We start from the raw sequence: 20,777 nt of genomic DNA, 5'->3' as shown, positions 1-20,777 counted from the left end.
GGGCTGTCAACAGAAGTGTCAAACCTGGAAAGGCTTAGACCAGAATAATATGTTGTTTTCATTTTTCCCCTTTCTTTTAAAAAAAGATGTGCTTACCTACTGGAATATGGTTCAAAGTGACTAGGCTTGGGGAACTCTGAGAGAGGCTCTGGGGGAAGGTAGCAAGCCTACCCATCCCTGGTGCTTTCCCATCCCTGGACTGTTCTTGGGCACAATGTTGTGTCTCCTGTGACAAACATTTATATTCAATTCATAAGACATGTTTATTCTTGTTGGACATCAGAACATAGCTATAGACCCCAGTCTGGTCAGTGGACCTGATTCTGGATATGGCCTTCTGCCTTGCTTTGTCTGTGCTTTCTCAGATATAATCTATAGTACGTGGCAGACAATTGTGTTTAAATTGGTCTGTCCTGAGAAAGTTCTGGGAGAGGCCTGCCCTGTTAATATTTAGTATGTACATACTAAGTTTCATTTACACATTTTTCTGATTATGTTCTTAATACAAATGGCTTTCCTTGGATCATTGCCTGCTTTGTCATTCATGTATAAAAGTACATTGAAACTGAAGTCAGGGCTCTACAGTATTAAACTGTGGTCTGCCCCATTCTTTCAGGTATTTAGATCCCGGGTCCAGCAGATGAGATCTGCACAGGTAGACAAAAGTTGATGTTTACCTACCTCTAACTTTCTTGGCTGTGCTACTATACCACTTAAGCCCTAGAAACTCTGGCTAGATGATCACTGAGGTGGTTTGAACATGCTCGACCCAGGGAGTAGCGCTATCAGGAGGGCAGCGTTGTTGAGATAGGTTCAGCCTATTGGAGGAAGTGTGTCACTATGGGGGTGGGCTTTGAGACAGCTTCCTCCTAACTGCCTGGAAGCCAATTTTCTCCTGTCTGTCTTCAGAACACGATGTAGAACTCTCAGCTCCTCCAGTGCCATGCCTGCTTAAGTGCTACCATGCTCTGGCCTTGATGAAAATGGACTGCACCTCTGAACCTGTAAGCCAGCCCCAATTAAAAGCTGTTCCCTATAAGAGGTGCCTTGGTCATGGTGTGTCTTTACAGCAATGGAATCCTAAGACCTTTGCATTTTCTTTTGAATACCTCTGTTTGTCTGAGTGATCTCACTCTGCCTTCACCTTTGTCCTCAATCACTTTCAGAGGAAGAAATATCTCATACTTTTTTTTTCCAGCAGAGTAGACTTAACTGAATTCTCTCTGCCGTTCTTGGCTAAGTGTTGGGAAGAGTAGATACACACTCAAGTATTCTATAGAATCTAGGAGCATTAATTTATGATTTTCCTGTGTGTCCATAGTTCTTATAAAGACCATTAGAAAAAAAGAATTTTAATAGGTGACCTACTTAATTATAGGCATATAACTATTCCTATCTATCTCTGCTGCCTACCTCAAGAGTAGTATTTGTGAGACTAGTTTTTAGCTAATAAAATCTGGATAGTTAGAGACATTGGAGATAGTTATTTTTGAGTCATAGTTAATCTCCCTAAATGACTTACAAGTGTTTATAAGCATCTCTATATTCCCACAATATATTTGGCTCTTCTGTCATCTATATGTAACAAAACTGTGATTATTATAATAACCATGTTTAAAACTATAGGGTGGGCGGCAAGTCAGGAGTCTATCATAACAGCATAACAGATCTAAAGCAAGCAGTGGCTTATTTTCTACCTGCAAGGGTCTGAAGAAGAGAAGCAGTTATGTTTTCTGTATATAAATTGCAACTGAAGGCTTTTTAAATTTCACTCTATGATCCAATTTGAAGTTAGCTTCATCATTTCTTTAATGTATAACACTGTTTTCCAGATTTGCTTCTAAAAAGGTATAAAAAGAAGCAGAAAGGCAATACAGGGCTGAAAGAGTTCAGTCACAGGGGACCAGGACGAAATGTAAAAATAATTAAGGCTTTGGCAATGGCATTAATTTCTGAGGAAATTGAATTTTTTTCAGGTAAGCATCACTTATATACAAAATTCCAAACAACTTGAGAATGATTCAGACATGCATAGTTAGCTCTGGGGAAACATGTCTAGTTATTACAAAATATAATGTATGCATTCTTAATATTTTATTGATAATAAAGCGGGACATGCACATCCCAAAGGAAAGCACAATGTACTGCTCATGTAATTGAAATGTATTTTGGAAATCTTTTTACATGTGTTTAGTCATAAATGTCCCCAACCTGAAGTCATCTGACCGGAAGGAACCTCAAGTAAGAAAATGAGTCCACACAGCCAGGTGTGTGTGTGTGTGTGTGTGTGTGTGTGTGGTGGGGGTGGGGGTGGGGTGGAGGTGGGGTGGCGCACGCCTGTAATCCCAGCACTCTGGGAGGCAGAGGCAGGTGGATTTCTGAGTTCGAGGCCAGCCTGGTCTACAGAGTGAGTTCCAGGACAGCCAGGGCTATACAGAGAAACCCTGTCTCGAAAAAACCAAAAAACCAAAAAAAAAAGAAAAAGAAAAAGAAAGAAAGAAAATGAGTCCACAGAATGAGGTTGTAGCTGGGCCTGTAGGGTGCTGGTTTTAATGGCTGATGAGGAAGGACCCAGCCTATAGTGGGTGGGGTCATTCCTGCGCCATAGTCCTGGGTTCTATAAGAAAGCAGGCTGAGCAAGCCATGGAGAGCAGGCCAATAAACAGCACCCCACGGCCTCTGCACCAGCTCCTGCCTCTGGGTTTCTGCTTTGTCTCAGTTCCTGTCCTGACTCCCTTCCAGGAAGAACAGCAATTTGGAAGTGTAAGACAGACCATTTCCTCCCCATCTTGCTTTTTGGTCATGGAATTTTGTCACAGCAATGGATAGCTTAACTAAGACAGGTGTCCTGTTGTCCTTCTGCCTTATTCCTCTCAGGCAGAATTTCTACGAACTTTGAAGTTTGTGTGCAGCAAGCCCCAGTAGTCCTCCTGAATTCACTCTCCTGGCCCCTAGTACCAAGCTACAGGCACACACACAATTCTGTCTGGATTTCTATTTAGGCTTTGTGCTCCAAATACATGGTCTCATGCCTAGGATTTTGTGTTTTTTTAAAAAGAACTAAATCGGCAATGACTGGAATACATTTCTTATACATACTCCTTTTTTGTAGACAAATTTATTAGTAAATCTGTAAAGAAAGAGGAATCTAAATCTTTTGATCAAATTTAGATCGTTTTAAGGAACCCAAAGGATCCAGTTAGCTACTGATGAACACTCTGGTTGTTTTTCCTTTTGACATTAATGTAATAAACATTTCTGAACTTATTTGGTAAGTCTGATTCAGTTGTTATCTGTAAGTGAATTTAAGATACATACTCAGCAAAGTTGAATCCTAGTTATTTTTATTTTTAATTTTAATGCATTTGAGCAAACGGTGGTCCTCACGAGGTGTATCAATTTACTCTATACAACAATGCATTTACTCTGTCTCAACCTAAATGTTAGCTACAAAACCACAAATTCCAAGGAACATCTACTTTTAAGTGCAATAATTTTAATGCACAACATATCAGATAAGATCTGAAAAAGCTACTCCTTTTGGCCTTCGGATCGCTGAGAACACCCTCCTTTCCAAAGACAAATACTTGTTCTTACTGGCCAGCTTTTTGGAACTCAGCCAACATTCATGGCTAGCAGCTTCTTTTGTATAGTCTAATAATAAAATACAAACACATCGTGCCCTTTTTGTAAACAAAAGACTCGATTTTAGTTAGATACAATCATTCAAAAGCTTTGCAGATATCATGTAGAATGTTTCTTCAAAGCAAACAGGTAGCAGTCCTGAAGAAATGCTTGGAATTCATTCTTTTCTTCAGACTCTCCCAAGGATTCCATGGCCTATTGACATTAAAATAAGGAAAGTAACCTACAAGCAAAAAGAAGGTTGCGTTCCATTAACATTCATGAGGTCGGAACAGCTGAAGCCCTACACATCAAGAACGGAATATATCCTTTGTCTCCTGATGAGAAAATGTCCCCGTGATAAATGGTTACAGACAGCGGTGTCACAGGGGCAAGAGCGCACAGAACAGCTTGGGCAAACTTTTTTTGCCCCGGTTGTCTTTGCCTGGAGTTCTTTGTATTATTGTTCAGCACAGTGCCTATCCTTTCAAATAAAAGGCGCTTATTGCAATGTATGTAAAATCGCAGCCCTTGCTGAGGCACTTCCCAGAAAACCAACCGACCAACGAAGCAACAGAACAAACAAAAAGCCCTTTGGAAAGGGTTTGGAACAGCGTTCCAGAGCCTTTATAAGGAATAAATATTCAGACTGTAAAAAATGCCGTGCGTGCGTCTTGACCTAAATGGGTAAGCATTTACTCAAGTGCAGTGTCCGCAGTCAACACAAAACACCAGGCGCACCATTAAAATGCCATACGTCATTTGCATAAATACAAACACTTTATCCACCCCTTCTGCAAATTTCTAATAAATATTAAGTCAAAAGACATGAGGTATTTATTTCACTGTCATCAGTTAGTGCAACACTGACTACCAGTGACGTCCTGTTAATTTCCAAATCCAAGTAGGTTAGTTACAAGTTGTTGACAACTTTGTCCATTCATTGTGCAAGTCCAGAGCAAACTGTTGGGCACTATGCCTATCTTGTTTGCTGCTCTAGGGCTCATAGTTCAATTTTCTAAAGCACGGAAGTAAGCCCAGAGTTTTTTGCTTTCTTCTGTCCCACCAAGAAGAAAGTTCCAGATACAGAGCATGAAGAAAGGCACAGCGGCTTTCAATTGGCTCCTCCTCAGGCATACCTTCCGCTCAGAACGTTTCCTAGCCCGGAGGGCGGGTTGAGCTTGCTGGATCCACAGATTGCAGGGGTCCAACCCCGCCCGGCGGCCCCCGGAGGGGCGGGGTTAGAGGCGGTGCTGATTTCAGACCCCGCCCCGGCCGCATCGCGCGCCTGCGTGCTGGCGTGGGGCTGCGGTTGGCCACCGGGTTCTGGGTTCCCCGCCCCCGCCCGCGCCCTCGCACCTCCGCCTACTCTACGCGATGACGCACCGCAGGTTTGCGGACGTGGCGGCTGTCGGTGCGGAAGGCGGAGACGCGGGCGACGGCGGCGACTGTGGCGACCGTGGCAGAAGCCGATCCAGACACCCGAGAACCTGGAGTCGGTCATGAACGTCTCCGGGGCTGCGGCTGTGGTGGTGGGCATAACTGTGTCGCCGCGCCCCTGCTAGAGTACAGGTGACGGTGGCTGGGGCGGGGTGGGGCACGACGTCGATCGGGGTGGATCGGGGGTCACCGAGGGGCGCTGTCCCCGGTTCGGGAAGGACTCCCCCTCCCGGTTCTGGGTAACCCTTTCCGGGCCATTCTGTTTGTCTCCATAGCATCTGATGCTGCGACTTAGAAATCAGAGATGTAATCTTTGCGGGGGACATCCATAGGAAAAGGAAAAATAAAAATAAAAATAAAAATAAAAGCGAGTGGAATGGAACAGGGAGGAAGTTTTGCAGTTGTTGCTTAGGTTTAAAATTGGCCCTGGAGAATAGGATCGAGGTGATTCTGTCCTAAGTGCTGAACTGGCTTGTGCCCTGTGAGTCTTCTGTGGCTTCCTGCCTAAGGTCAAGACCAAATGCCCAGCAGCAATTACTAGGTAGTACCTAGGGGTTTGGGAGGTCGCTTTCGGGTCTAGATCGGGTGGATGAAAACATGGTCACTGTATCCACTGATGATCACTTTCAGGACGGTTTGTCAGCGGTGCAGTATGCACCACGTTCTAGTTTTCTGAAGCCATAGATTCCATACATAATTCAGAGAGGTAAAGAGAACTGAGGCTGATGGCTCGGATTCTGGGTACTTTCCAATCTGTAGTAGTTTGTACATGTCATTACCTGCGTGGGCCAACGTGTAGCTTGGCACTTGGATTACAGACCAACACAGCCAATTCTTGGTTAGTCAGACGTGAGTGTCAGAGTGTTTATTCCACTTTCATTTCTGAGGAATAGAGTCAGATGCATGAAGATGCGAGTCTTTCAATTCCTAGTTAAGACTGTGGTGAGGAAAAGACTGATAGAAGTGAACATTGTTTCCATTGGCTTCTGGGTATTACTCTGTAACTTTCAGATAGCTGTACTAAGAATGGAAGGCAGAGTATTTGAGAGGGGCTGCATACCTAAGGCAACGTACCCACTATATGCATTGCTTTAGATCTAGTCTTTCCTGCACATGGATGGCTTTTGAGGTTCTGAAACAGATACTTCCCGAAGTAGTACATGTATGTATGCAACTTGCAACCGATGCCACAAAACTGACAGATATCCTCTACATCAAAGATGTGGTTTTTGTTTTGCTTTTTAGAAAAGACCTAGATAAGGATGTGGAAATATACTTCCTTGTAGAAATAGTTATGCTCCTGACTTTAAACTGATACTGAGCTGTGAAATGTGGGATTTCTTTTAGCTTGGGGCTGTCAAATTAGGAGTGCTTTTTGGCAATAATGTAGCACCCGTGGGAGCAGTTGAAACAAGCAGCTAATGTTTAGCTGTTAGTAAAGTATCTAAACAGAGACTTTTCAACTTAAAGCAATACAGTTGCTGTAAAGCAAGGTCAGAAGCTAGATTTTAAGGGATGGATTTAATGAAATGAAATAGTTTTGAAATTTAGGTATGTTTTTACATAAAGAATATCATTTTTTTGTTGTCCGAGTTTTGGAGTTTTGGTTGTTTCCTGCCCCCCCTTGTTTGTTTGTTTTTTCATTTTATTTTTTGTTGCTTTTCGTCCCTCCTTCTAGACTTCTTTTTGCTCTGTAGTATCCATGACAAAAAATTTTAATGGTTTCTGCCTCCCCTTGGGCACTGCTTTTCCTCGGCTTCTGTAAGATGTTATCTTCCCTGAGATAACACCCTTGTGTGTTTAACATTTGTTTTGCTGTCTTAGAGGAATTCATTATAATTGACCTAGTTTGCTTTGTGTTGCTGTGATTAAAAAAAAAAAAACCTTGGCCAAACCCAACTATTATAAGGATGTTTTACCAGGTCGTAGTTTACAGGGTCAGAGGACGTTTAACTGGGGCTGGCTGACTGGGTCAGAGGTCAGTCCAGTATCATCAAGGCGATGGCAGCATCCTGGCAGGCATGGTGCAGGAGGAGCTGAGAGTTCACATCTTCCTCAGAAAGCTGCTAGCAGAATACTGGCTTCCAGGCAACTAGGACAAGGCTCTTAAAGCTCACACCCACAGTGACACACCTACTTCAACAGGGCCACACCTTCTAATCCTGCCACTCCCAGGGCCGAACATATACATACCATCTCTTGGTGGGTTTCTTTGGCATATACATCTCGCTCTATCCCTGAGGGAAGCCAAGACAGGCACTCAGAGATGGTGGTGGAAGGATGTTGCTTATTGGCTTGCTTTCTGTAGCTTGCTCAGCCTGCTTTCTTATATAACCCACGACCATCAGCCCAGAGGTGGCATCACCACCCACGGTGGGCTGGGCTCTTTCACATCTATCATTGATTAAGAAAATGTGCCCCCAGCCGGGCACTGGTGGCGCACTCCTGTAATCCCAGCACTCTGGGAGGCAGAGGCAGGCAGATTTCTGAGTTCGAGGCCAGCCTGATCTACAGAGTGAATTCCAGGACAGCCAGGGCTATACAGAGAAACCCTGTTTTGAAAAAACCAAATCCAAAAAAACCAAAAAAATAAAAATAAAAAAAAAAAAAAAGTGCCGCCGAATTTCCCCTCAGGCTATTTCTGATGGAGCTTTCTCAGAGGACTCTAGTTTCTGTCAAATTGACAAAGAAAACTACCAGAAAAAGTCAAACCCCGTCCCTAGAAGAGCTGCACAGGGATGGGGTTTGACTTTTTCTGGTAGTCCACATTGTAAGAATGGTACTATATTTAGCTGTGGAGGCTTTTTAACTTTTTGTTTCATAACAGAGATACGTTGGAGTTTGAATTTTGTTTTATCTGCAAAAGCCCTCTTACTCCATCAGTCAGTCCTCTTACATGTATGATTACGGGGAAGCCAATACTGAATGGGAAATTTGTGTTTTAGGTTCTCATTTCTTTTTCTTTTTTCTTTCTTTCTTTCTTTCTTTCTTTTTTTTTTTTTTTTAATATTTATTTATTTTGTGTATAGGAGTAACTCTCTGCAGACACACCAGAAGAGGGCATCAGATCCCAGTACAGATGGCTGAGAGCTACCATGTGGTTGCTGGGAATTGAACTCAGGACCTCTGGAAGAGCAGTCGGTGCTCTTAACTGCTAAGCCATCTTTCCAGCCCCAACTGGACAAAATTGTGAAGATAGTGACTTTGGAAGTAAATAAGATATATCCATTGATAAAGAATTCTTAGTCCAAAGTGGGTGTGTGTATTTTTTGTAACTGAATATAACTGTCTAAAATCCATTCAGTCTTTATGGCATATAAATTGAATTTAATGAGAGTTTTAAATTATTATCAAAAGCTTTCGAAGAAAAATCCCTGGTCAGGAGCAAGGTTATGTCCTGTAACTGAGTATATTCTGTATTGTATAAAACAGTAATTCTGAATCTAACACGAGCCAGTGAGTGAGAAGTGCATTAATCTCATGTGAGTCAAATGCAGAACAAGAAAGTTTTGAATTCCATAGAAGTATTTCAGGTTGTGTGTGTATGTGTGGGTGTATAGAATAAATATAGAAGTATTTCAGGTTGTGTGTGTATGTGTGGGTGTATAGGTTGTGTATAGGTTGTGTATAGTTGTCAGGTTGTGTATGTGTGGGTGTATAGGTTGTATATAGGTTGTGTATAGGTGTCAGGTTGTGTGTGTATGTGTGGGTGTATAGGTTGTGTATAGGTTGTGTATAGGTGTCAGGTTGTGTGTGTATGTGTGGGTGTATAGGTTGTGTATAGGTTGTGTATAGGTGTCAGGTTGTGTGTGTATGTGTGGGTGTATAGGTTGTGTATAGGTTGTGTATAGGTGTCAGGTTGTGTGTGTATGTGTGGGTGTATAGGTTGTGTATAGGTTGTGTATAGGTGTCAGGTTGTGTGTGTATGTGTGGGTGTATAGGTTGTGTATAGGTTGTGTATAGGTGTCAGGTTGTGTATGTGTGGGTGTATAGAATAAATATTTTGATTCCTTCAGAACTAGAAGTTGCAGATAGTCAAAAATTCTTAAGACATTAAACAAAATTTTCCAATTTTCTTCCTAGTCATCGAATAAGAACTCAATATTTTGACATCAAAAAGTACAGTAACTTTTCTAGTTTAAAATATAGCTATGCCATGTTTTTGTGATACATAGTTCATTACCTCAAAGCTCCTTTTATTGTTTTTGTTGTCTTTTTTTAAAACCTGGGACAGGATCTCACTATGTAGACCAGACTGGCCTCAAATTCTTGGAGACAAGTGCTTATTTCTACTCCCACCTGCTGGGATGAAGGGTGTGTGTCACCACACACAGAAGTCACAGCTTCTTCAAGCAGGCTCTCAGCCACATTGGTTTGGGCTCACATTCCTGGAGGTGGGCTTATGAACAATCTAGCAACAGTAAAAGGGTTTTGAGTGTAGAAAAGCCGAGACCGAGAGGAGAACCAGGCATCCGAGGTGTCTCCGGCATTGCTCGCCCTGCTGTCTGCCTAACTGACTGCAGCCTGGGTTCTGCCCCTGTGCGCTTTCTTTGTCATCAGATTGCATGATGCTAACAGATTTTAGGGAAAGCTCCCTGCTCTGGAGAAACATAATGCTTCCATTGCAAAACCAAGAGGTGGAACAATTGTCTACTGTCATTTCTCATCATTTTAGTAACAGACAAATATGTTTTAGATAGCATTTTATTACAATGTTTGATTTTTTTTTAAATGCTGTTAGAGGACTGAGGCACATGACTTAGTGTACATGTCTTAGTTCCTGCTGCCGGCACTGGTGAGCCCAGGGTTTGAGGGGGAGGACAGAGCATCTGGAGTTGTTTTTTGAGATCTGCTTGTAACAGTGCACACGATGTAAGCAAACAGTTGACAGATTTCTGACTTGGGTTTCATAGGAAATGGTTAAATGGCTTCAGATTTTGGACAGTTTCTGAACTGGCCCAGACCATGAGACGTTGTGTGCTAGCACTGAAGTAAAACTGCATGCTTAGCCCTGGCGACTCGAATCAGTTGATGATGACTCTGAAAGTGCTGCAGGTTCTCTGCATGCTGCGGGTACCAAAATTCCAGCCAAGGTTCGGCTTCCATATGATGTTTTTCATCTTGGAGGTCAGAGGACAGTTGGTGGATAGTGGCTTTCCTTCTACCATGTGACTCAAGGGCTGACTCGGGCCATCAGGCCTGGCAGCAGCCCTACCAGCCACTGCCACCTCAGTGTGCAAGACTGACTGACTCCGTGACAGAGAGAGAAACAACCACAATGTCTCAGTATTCAGACTTACTTGTGTATTTCGAAAGTGGTAAAATTATATGCCAAGTGGGTTTAAAATGAACTTCTTCTTGGCATTGTGTACCTGCTGTATATACCAGTAAGCCTGGGATTGTCTGGAAGTGTCTAGGTGAACAGGAGTCCTGAGTGGGAAGTGCTCGGCCGTGCATTCGCTGACCTCTTCCCATGCTGTGGACCCCACTGTCTGGGTGTGGGCTGCACTTCAACACTTGCAGAACCTGAACCTAAATTCCTACATAACTAAAACAGCATTAGGACAAGTAGTATCTAGCATGTGAGATGCATGTAAATCACTGAAATGTATCAGTCACATTTCAAGGCTCTCTTTTCTTCCCCCCAGTTATAAAATCATGGCGGGGAGGAATCAGAATCGCACTGTTTCTCACCCAGGACCGCAGGCCAGTGGCCATGTACATGCCTTTGGGAATTGTACAGACAATGACATGTTGGAAGAAGACGCTGAAGTCTACGAGCTTCGGTCCAGAGGAAAGGAGAAGGTGCGAAGGAGCACTTCGAGAGATAGACTTGATGACATTGTTTTATTAACAAAGGATATCCAGGAAGGAGACACTCTAAACGCAGTGGCCCTTCAGTACTGCTGTACGGTAGGTTTTAATTTATTTTGAGTAATATACTCCAGAATGACTGATTTGTTTGTTAGACCAGCCAGGATTGAAGTAAGTTCTGTGTGCTCTTACCATCTTCCTCCCTGCACCTTTTGCTAGTTTTTTATTTTGCACCGAGATCACCCATGCCTGTGGACATGACCTTTGTCACATTTTAAGGGAGTGGCTGAATTACTGTCAATTCAGCCTTTCACTTTGGTGTGTTTCTGTACCTTCTTTTTGTGCTTGTATATGTATATGTTTCTATACAGATACATATTTAGAGGTTGACAAAGAATTGACGTATTTTGTTCTTAATATTGTTATATACTGTGTATTGTACAGCTTGCCACTTTTTGTATCTTGGCTATCCCTCATAACCTTACAGACTTCACTGGAGGCTAGAAGAGGGCGTTGGTTCCTCTGGAGCTGGACTTACAAGCTCTGTAAGCTGCCTGACTGATATGGGCGCATGGGACTAGACCCAGGCCCTGTGAAAAAGCAGTACTTGCCTTTTACCCCTGAGCCTCTATAACCCTCTTTTATTTTTAACATGTAATGAGAAGTTCTAAATTATTCTTTTTCTGTTTAATATTTCCATCTATAGGAGTTTTCATAAATGTAAAATATTTTTATACTTGAAATCCTTTACTGTTATACTACTATGCAGTAAGAACTCACATTTTTGGCCGGGGGGTGGTGGCGCACGCCTGTAATCCCAGCACTCTGGGAGGCAGAGGCAGGCAGATTTCTGAGTTCGAGGCCAGCCTGGTCTACCAAGTGAGTTCCAGGACAGCCAGGGCTATACAGAGAAACCCTGTCTCAAAAAAACCAAATCCAAAAAAAAAAAAAAAATGAACTCACATTTTCATACATTTGCTGAATAAATGTCTGTGTGTATATATATGTATTTAAATAGGATTTAAAAAAAAAAAACCCAACTTCCTATGGCCACACTATTTTATGTAATATTTTTTGAGGTTAAACTATTGCAGTTATTCATAGTATGTCAAAATAAATTATAGCTTTAGATTTAAAGATTAATAATAATATCTTTCATTGTCAGGTTGCATTCCTTAGCTGCTGTCTTAGTCAGGGTTTCTATTCCTGCACAAACATCATGACCAAGAAGCAAGTTGGGGAGAAAAGGGTTTATTGAGCTTACACTTCTGCATTGCTGTTCATCACAAAAGGAAGTCAGGACTGGAACTTAAGCAGGGTTGGAAGCAGGAGCTGATGCAGAGGCCATGGAGGGATGTTCCTTACTGGCTTGCTTCCCCTGGCTTGCTCAGCCTGCTCTCTTATAGAACCCAAGAATACCAGCCCAAGGATGGTACCACCCACAAGGCCCTCCCCCTTGATCACTAATTGAGAAAATGCCTCACAGTTGGATCTCATGGAGGCACTTCCCCAATTGAAACTCCTTTCTCTGTGATAACTCCAGCCTGTATCAAGTTGACACACAAAACCAGCCAGTACAATTGACCCCTTGTCAACTTGACACACAAACACATCACTATTAAGCTTCAACCCTTACTTTCTTATTCATCCCCAAGATCTAAATTACTTTAAAAGTCCCACAGTCTTTACACATTAAAAGTTCAATCACTTCAAAATGTCCAGTATCTTTAAAATTCAAAGTCTTTTAAAAATTCAAAGTCTCTCAACTGTGGGCTCCACTAAAATACTTTCTTCCTTCAAGAGGGAAACATATCAGGGCACACAACCAAAAGCAAAACTCAAACTCCAATCGTTCAATGTCTGGGATCCAACTCACGATCTTCCAGGTTCCTCCAAGGGCTTAGGTCACTTCCCCAGCTCTGCCCTTTGTAGCACACAGCTTGTCTTCTAGGCTTCAGCTGCCTGTACTCCACTGCTGCTGCTGTTCTTGGTGGCCATCGCATGGTACTGGCATCTCCAAAACGCTGCTATCTTCCACTGTAATTAGGCTTCACCAATAGCCTCTCATAGGCTCTCTTCATGGTGACAAGCCTCTGCTCCTATGCATGACCCCTTCAAGTCCTGGGCCGTCAATTGCAACTGAGGCTGCACCTTCACCAATGGCCTCCCGTGGCCTCTCACTGTGCCAAGAGCCTCAGCTGCTCTTCATGAACCCTTCATGCCTTCAAAACCAGTACCACCTGGGTGACTCTTACATAGTACCAAGTCCAGCCACAGCACAAAATACAACTGTGGCTATCTCTGGAACACACTCTCTGTGCTCTCAGAAAACACTTCCCAGAAGATTTCACCTCAGTGATGCTGGTCTCTTCTTAATCACCGCTAATTTCTTAGCTCCAGCTAACCAGCATCAATAGTCCCAGTAACACAAAGGTTTGCTTTAGTGGTTCTGGTATCTTGTTACTCACAGCTGATTCTTCAGCCCCAGCTAACTAAAACCACAGAATCGTCACAATCAAAGCATGGCCACTGTAAGAGTCTTTAATCTTCCCTCTGAAATTTCACAAGCCAGGCCTCCATCTTCTGCATTGTTCTCAACATTATCTTCCAAGCTCCTACAGAATATTCCACAGAGCTCTTAACACCGAATGGATCATCTAGCCCAGAGTTCCACAGTCCTCCCCAAAACATGGTCAGGTTGTCACAGGAATACCCCACTACGCTGGTACCAATTTGTCTTAGTCAGGGTTTCTATTCCTGCACAAACATCATGACCAAGAAGCAAGGTGGGGAGGAAAGGGTTTATTGAGCTTACACTTCTGCATTGCAGTTCATCACAAAAGCAAGTCAGGACTGGAACTCCAGCAGGGTTGGAAGCAGGAGCTGATGCAGAGGCCATGGAGGGATGTTCCTTACTGGCTTGCTTCCCCTGGCTTGCTCAGCCTGCTCTCTTATAGAACCCAAGACTACCAGCCCAGGGATGGCACCACCCACAAGAGGCCCTCCCCCCTTGATCACTAATTGAGAAAATGCCTCACAGTTGGATCTCATGGAGGCACTTCCCCAACTGAAGCTCCTTTCTCTGTGATAACTCCAGCCTGTGTCAAGTTGACACACAAAACCAGCCAGGACAGCTAGCTGCCTTCTGTATAGCTCCCATCATTGCAGGGTCACTAGAACCTGAGTATCACAGCATCATTTCAGGATCACTAGGACCTGAGTATCACAGCGTCATTTCAGGATCACTAGGACCTGAGTATAGCCCTGTCATTGCAGGGTCTCTAGGACCTGAGTATAGCGGGGTCACGGGATGCTGACACTGATGAACTTCAGAGGAGTTTGGGGGAGGGGTTTGATTGCTTGTAAATGTATTTTTTATTCTCCTGGTGACTGTGTGGCTTACTGCTTCTGTCTGCTAGTCCCGGAAGCTTCTAGCCTCCCTACAATCTTATCTAGGCTTAGAATGTTTTCAGCCTCTGAGTCTTGCTGTTGAATAAGCTCACCCTTTCTTGTTCTTTCTGAACCCTGGCTGGCTGGTTCCACTCAGCTGTTCTGCCTCAAACTCCTCCCAGCTGATTGACCAAGACTGGCTTTTCAGTCCACCTCTGAATTGCTCTGCTCGGTCTCAAATTAACTCTAGCACTCTTTTCTAATCTTTTGGCTCCTCCTCATTCTCTTGCTCATTCTGTCTCCCTGTCTGCTCCCTGTCTGGGCTGCTCTGCTCTCCCTCTCAGCGCTGCTGCACAGTTCTCTGTGAACTCCACTCTATTCCTGTTCTGTACTCTCTCTCTTAAGAAGCTTCCCTTTCCTCTCATCTCCAGACAGTTGGACATAAGCGATTCTGTCAGGTATTTCTCTGACTCATCACTTTTTCTGCCACTCGATTAGACATCTCTTTAAAATATGCATGTTTCCTTCTACAAACTCACTTCACCTTCCTGTTTGGGATTAAAGGTGTATTCCAGCCATTTGGATTAAAAGTGTGAACAAAGGCTGAGTCACACCCCAACTAGAAGCCGATTCAAATATCCTGTAACAGCCAGCCGCTCATTGTGCTCCCTTGTGATGGAAACTCAACCTGCAAAGAAACGGTCTCTTCCGGAAGGACCTATGTTGCTCTGAAGATGCACTCAGGAATTATTGCTATATTAAAAATACATGCTGTTACAAAACAGTGATTAGGGGAATGGAAGATCCAGGGTTGGAATACTAAATGTTAGCATAACAGAAAACACGATTCTGTATATTTAGAGATGTAGCCCAAGTACATGGTGAGTCTTCGATGCTGAATTCATAGACTGCCAAGCAGCTCTTAGTAAAGAAGATGTTAAAATAGATAGGAGTCCTGCGTTGGGGCTGCCACAGAGTCTGTTTGTTTTAAGACAAAGGGGCTAATGGGGACCGGAAGCAAGCACTCTACTCCCTCACCTCTGGCTTAGCCTGCAGCTCTCTCTCAGGAGTCATCCAAAAACACTCTGTTCAAGACTTTGTCCAGCCGGATGCTTTTTAATTTTCCGAGTACAGGTCACTAACCTGCTTCTATTCACGAGCTCCTCTTTAACAGTCTGCTTGACCTGATCCTCACTGCAGGCTTCAGAGACGCACACTACTAAATATTCAGTAGACGCTAACATTGTATGACAAACTAGTTCACTGCTACAAGTATTCTTTATCAATTTGAACCTATTAATATGCCCACCAACCTTTTAAGTTAGGGACTATCATCACTGGCATTTTACAGATATGGAAATGGAGTAGCAGAAAGGTTTCTCACCCTAAACCATGTAGTTCGTAGGCAGTGATGGTTGTGCTTCAGACACAGATGTGTGCACGTGATCGTAATATTGCCATCTTTGACACTTTTTCCTCGTGTCTCACACACCTGGTATTGCACAGGCGCTCTCCTCTCACTTTCCCTCATAATCTTTTCTCGTGACTCCATCCAAGCCTCACACCCTCTCGGCTGAGTTTCAGACACCTGTCTTCACTCCTCCTGAGCATCACTCACTTGTACACCCCAGGCGCCTAAAGGCCACTGCATCCCAATGTATGTGCATCCTCTTCCCATTATCCTCCTCTGTATCTGTGTGGTCATCACCCATGGAGCTGACCGTGCCAGAGTTCCATCCTAGACTCATTCTACTTCCCCAACATTAGCTGGGTACCACAGGATAAGAGCTTGAAGTGTTGTTGGCTTAAATGTAACAAATGGAACTAAGAAAGGTAGGGAGAGAACCTGGCTAATTGGTAATCTGAGAAACAACCCATCCTTTCTTCTCTTATCAGAGCGGGGGGGGGGGGGAAGAGGGGGGCATTATATATAAAGAAGCTTGGTGTTAAAGCCTGGGGTGAATTACACATTAAACGTCAAGTACATGTTTCGCACCTTTTAACATCTTGGAAAGTAGCATGCGTATTAGAGCACAGTTGGGGGAATAGAGCTGTGTGAGGAGAATCCTGAGTGCTTGTGAGAATACTCCAAGAAAGCAAGGCAAGAATGTCATTTTCTTAAAAACCGAGAATTGTTCCTGGAGGTGTAATGGACAGAAGTGGGTTTATTTCAGACATTGTTATTCATATTCCTTTAAGAGAAACCACATTTTTTTTCCAAACATTTGTGGCTTGTCCTTGTGATTGTATTCTTTATTCAGATTCTTAACCCTCAGTGTGTAAGTTATCTGATACTCTGGATAAAATTGGCTACTGCATGAGATTTTAGTCCACCTCACACAACTAGAGTGGGAAACAGAGCTTTAATATATTTGGTGGAGTTTTCCATTTCGTGCCATAACTGGCACGATGGTGCACTGTGGTTGGTGTTAATGGCATTTTACTTGTGATAAAATAAAGCACTTTTAACTGGGTAAGTTAAAGTGCTTATACTCTGTTTGCCAGGTTGGAGTAAGGAACATTGGTACCAGTTCATCCACAAATTGCTTGCAGATATTACATTACCTATGGTACAATTATTTGTATGATGTACAAAGAAAAACAGCAAAATATTAACTAGAGTATTAACTAGTGTTACTACTATCTAGGCGATAATACAAAGTTGTTGGTGATTTCCTAACACTAGATAAATTTAGTGTTTACCATTCTCATATACAAGGAAACCTACATCTGTGTGTGGTAACAGCACTGACGTAAGGATGTAATTGAACTGTTTTCTCTCCTAAGTGAATGAATGAAGGCCTAGTTTTAGAATTCAGTTCAATGTTGCCTTTTTCTTTTTTGCAGGTAGCAGATATCAAAAGAGTTAACAATCTCATCAGCGATCAAGACTTTTTTGCTCTTAGGTCTATCAAAATTCCAGTTAAAAGGTTTAGTTCTTTGACAGAAACTCTTCATCCTCTGAAAGGAAGACAAGTTTCGCATCCTCCGCCTGTTCCCTATTTTCAAGAGCAAGACATTGTGCCAGCTGATGACTCCCTTTCTTCCAGTGAATCAGCTGGCAGTTTCCTAAAAGAAGTGGACCGGGACATAGAGCAGATAGTCAAGTGTACAGACACCAAGAAGGAGAACCTGAATGAGGTAGTGTCTGCCTTAACGGCGCAGCAAGTCAGCTTTGAACCTGATAACAAAAGCATTCACCGGAAGGATCCGTATTACGGAGCAGACTGGGGGATTGGTTGGTGGACAGCTGTAGTGATAATGTTGATAGTGGGTATAATAACACCGGTGTTTTATTTGCTGTATTATGAAATTTTAGCTAAAGTGGATGTTAGTCACCATTCAACAGTGGGTTCTTCACACTTGCATCCAGGACTCACGCCTCCATCACAGCACAGAGAGATGGAAAATGGAATTGCTCCAACAAAAGGAATACCTGTTGCTCAACAAGATGACCACAAACTACATAGGCAAGACCCTCAGGCACATGATGCTCAACACAGACCGTAACAGGGAGCTTCGAACAGTGTTAGTTAGTGGTCATGTGTGCATATGGAATATGGTGACTCATTATCAACAACTGCTTCAAAGTCAGAATCTAGGAACATTGGAAGATGGCTTGTTTTTATCTCTAAAGTTCCTGAGTCTTTTACAAATGGATTGTCTATAACACCTGCATATGCTATATTAACACTGCTCAGTCCGTTCGCCTGCTGTATCACTTCTTAAAGCAGAAATTAATTTAAATGTATATCTAGGAATTCTAACTTAGAAGATGCTGTCATTTTTCTTATTCAAGATTAGTTATGTTTAAATTTTATCTTTTAAAAGATTGTTTTTTAATTTAAGGTGGTTCATGTCAAGGATTCCAAATGCTTACAACTGAAGAAAATTTGATGCCATATCTACCACCAAATTACTAATTGTAAAAGTTTTAATTCTAAAATTATTCCTGATATCAAGTACTTACCACTTAAATTTGAAACTTTAAAAACATGTTTAGCATATGCTCTATAAAAGCAAATGTAGAAACAGATATGGAAACATTGTTTATAATTTGTGTAATATAGGCTAAAAAATAGATTAAGTATTTTAAGACCCCAAAATAATGTCTTTGGGTTGGAAACTTCCCATTTGATCACAAGGACACTGAAATAGGTCAAGACCTATTCCTTAAAAAAAGGAATCCTTTATGACTAGCCCTTCTTCATTTTTAAAAATACTTGTGTCTGATATTTGAAGACACTTTTGTAGATCTTCGATAAAGTGTTACACAGAAGAGCATATTCAGCAAATTCCTCTTTACATACTGTGACTGATTATTGCTGTTATAAATAGTAACATGCCTTAATTAACACTTAATGCCTTAAAAAGTTACTTTACATAAGTTCATGTACACTTCACAATCAAAGTTAAACCATTGTGAATGATTTTATTGAATAGGCTGTCATTACACAGGCTATGTAAATTTGCCTGTCTTCACTTTTAAGCAAAAATTAATGGAGTAAAAACAAATTTGCACAATCTGCCTGTGAAGTCTTGCAGAAGAAAATGATTCATTAAGCAAAAATGAGTAAACAGGACTTTTACATTAACCATAGATAGATTGCTTTATTTGGTGATCTACCGATCTCTGCATTTCAAAAAAGAACCTGTCTAATTTAGATTATTTCCACCTAATCTGCATCATCCAGTTGAGAAACATATGCCAAAGGTGTGTGTGTGTGGCTTGGTCAAAAGGGCTTAATAGTGGCATTTTCTACATCTAATGTGGGACAACCAATTTGGCTAAGAAGTGTGTTTTTAAAATACACCTTTAGGGAGTAGAGTCTGAATTGCATGGTTTTTGTGTAATATAGTGCATACCTTAAAATATGTTACATTACCTCATTTTTTAGACATTATTTCCTAAATCAATGTTTCAACTTTTAAACATTTTGTATAACAAATTCCAATCCTAATACCAGGAGTTATTACTATATATTTGTTAATCTGGGATTTTATATACTTTGAGAAGAAAAAGCATTACAAAAAGACAGACATGGAAGTCAATCATTTTAAAGTCCCTGCATCGGAGCAGTTTTAGAAAATTTTCTTTATTTAATAATAGGAACATTTTGATAAATTCATTCCTTGAATAAATCTTAGTTAATTTTTTTAACATACCACGTGCATTTTGAAATAATAGTGATCTTTAATTATGCTCAGTGTTAACACAGCCAGTTTACATTACTTTATTAAGCCTGCTGAAAAATCAAGTTTTAAGTAAAAAAAAAAAATGCAGATTTCAGGGCACAACAGGCTACATAACCTCTATTTACATCAAACAGATGAAATATAGAGTTGTGATTTCTTTTTTAGGTGGTTTTACTTAGAATTGTAATTGAAGGGTCTGATCACTTATGTTTAAAGGAGGAAGTATATTTGCTGGTTAAAATAGTTTCTGTCTTGAGCATCCTTTCTGAAGGAAATACAACATATGTCCTTAGGATACAACCAAGCCATTTCCTTTTCCTATATATCTTAGAATTATTAATAGAATATAATTCTATATGTAGAATTATGCTTTCATCTGTAAAAGAAAAAACTGCAACATTAATATTTGAAAGTATGTTAAATGTACATTTGCAAACTGCCAATTTTTGGCAACTGCAAACTACATTGTATTCTAGACATCATCAGCACAGTTGTCATTGTTTGTTACTATGGATTATGCCCAAGCCCTGGAATTTTCTTTGAGGCTTTAATTTTTATGTGTTCATGTACGTGGATGCAGTTATAAACATAGCAGATCTGAGTCATAGCCATTGAGTTTATTACCTCACCTAAAAACTTGGAATTGCAAATAAAGAAAAATCTGATATTGTTATAGGGCAAATTCTTGACCTTGACTTGGTACTTAAGGTTTCTTTTCTGGTGGAGTTTGGTTGTTAAAGCTTTTTTTGTTTGATTGTTTTTTGTTTCTTGGCTTTTTTTCCTTCGGGACAGGGTTTCTCTGTGTAGCCCTGGCTGTCCTGGAACTCATTCTGTAGACCAGGCTGGTCTACAAGTCTTGAACTCAGAAATCGCCTGCCTCTGCCTCCCAAGTGCTGGGACTAAAGTCATGTGCCACCAGTGCCTGGCAAGCTTTTTTTTTTTTGGACTCTGTTTTTTAGTGATGTGAGAAGTTGATTAAATGAACCACTCTTTAGTAATTGATTGTTAGTCTTTGGTTGAAAAAATCCTCTGACATTACCTCACTGCAATGCAAAGGCTACAGCTAGAAACTGAGTTAGAAACCGAAGCGTAAATCTAGACTCAGAGTATTACAGAGTTAAGTTATTTAAACACTGCTTTATCATGGGACTGTTCCTGATTCTGAATTACAGCATTGTTGCTCAGGAAATCAGTATTTTTTTCTAAGTATGTGCATATTGCACTTAGATCACCGAAATATATGAATGCTTTATTTAATTCACTTTATGTATGTAAAAGCTAGGCATCTTTTGTATAATGTATTTTATGTAATT

At 41.5% G+C, this 20,777-nt stretch overlaps 1 protein-coding gene across 6 annotated transcripts; it reads left to right on the top strand.

The window, feature by feature from the left end:
• The first annotated feature begins 5,001 nt into the window (after positions 1-5,001).
• Positions 5,002-20,410, top strand: Lysmd3 (LysM domain containing 3). 6 transcript variants are annotated; one of them, XR_007973787.1, is made up of 3 exons: positions 5,002-5,196; positions 8,094-9,005; positions 9,058-10,706. XR_007973787.1 is itself a non-coding variant. In XM_052160131.1 (3 exons), the coding sequence occupies exons 2-3, from the start codon at positions 10,723-10,725 to the stop codon at positions 17,776-17,778; spliced, it is 918 nt and encodes a 305-aa protein (XP_052016091.1). In that variant the 5' UTR covers positions 5,002-5,196; positions 10,713-10,722; the 3' UTR covers positions 17,779-20,410. The 6 variants fall into 6 exon arrangements, 1 of the variants encoding a protein (XP_052016091.1); XR_007973786.1 differs by lacking the exon at positions 9,058-10,706 and having other exon boundaries at positions 8,094-8,684; positions 8,737-9,051; XR_007973788.1 differs by lacking the exon at positions 9,058-10,706 and having other exon boundaries at positions 8,094-8,702; positions 8,755-9,051.
• Positions 20,411-20,777: the final 367 nt, after the last annotated feature.

The sequence above is a fragment of the Apodemus sylvaticus genome, chromosome 16, assembly GCF_947179515.1.
Source record: "Apodemus sylvaticus chromosome 16, mApoSyl1.1, whole genome shotgun sequence".
NCBI classification, from domain to species: Eukaryota; Metazoa; Chordata; class Mammalia; order Rodentia; family Muridae; genus Apodemus; species Apodemus sylvaticus.
This window is presented reverse-complemented; position numbering and strand designations above follow the sequence as displayed.

Excerpts from the sequence above, each read along its gene's own strand:
- Lysmd3 (XM_052160131.1), top strand. The coding sequence starts at position 10,723 with ATGGCGGGGAGGAATCAGAATCGCACTGTTTCTCACCCAGGACCGCAG. Across the intron at positions 10,982-17,119 it reads TCAGTACTGCTGTACGGTAG|CAGATATCAAAAGAGTTAAC; the intron begins GTTTTAATTTAT and ends TTTTGCAGGTAG.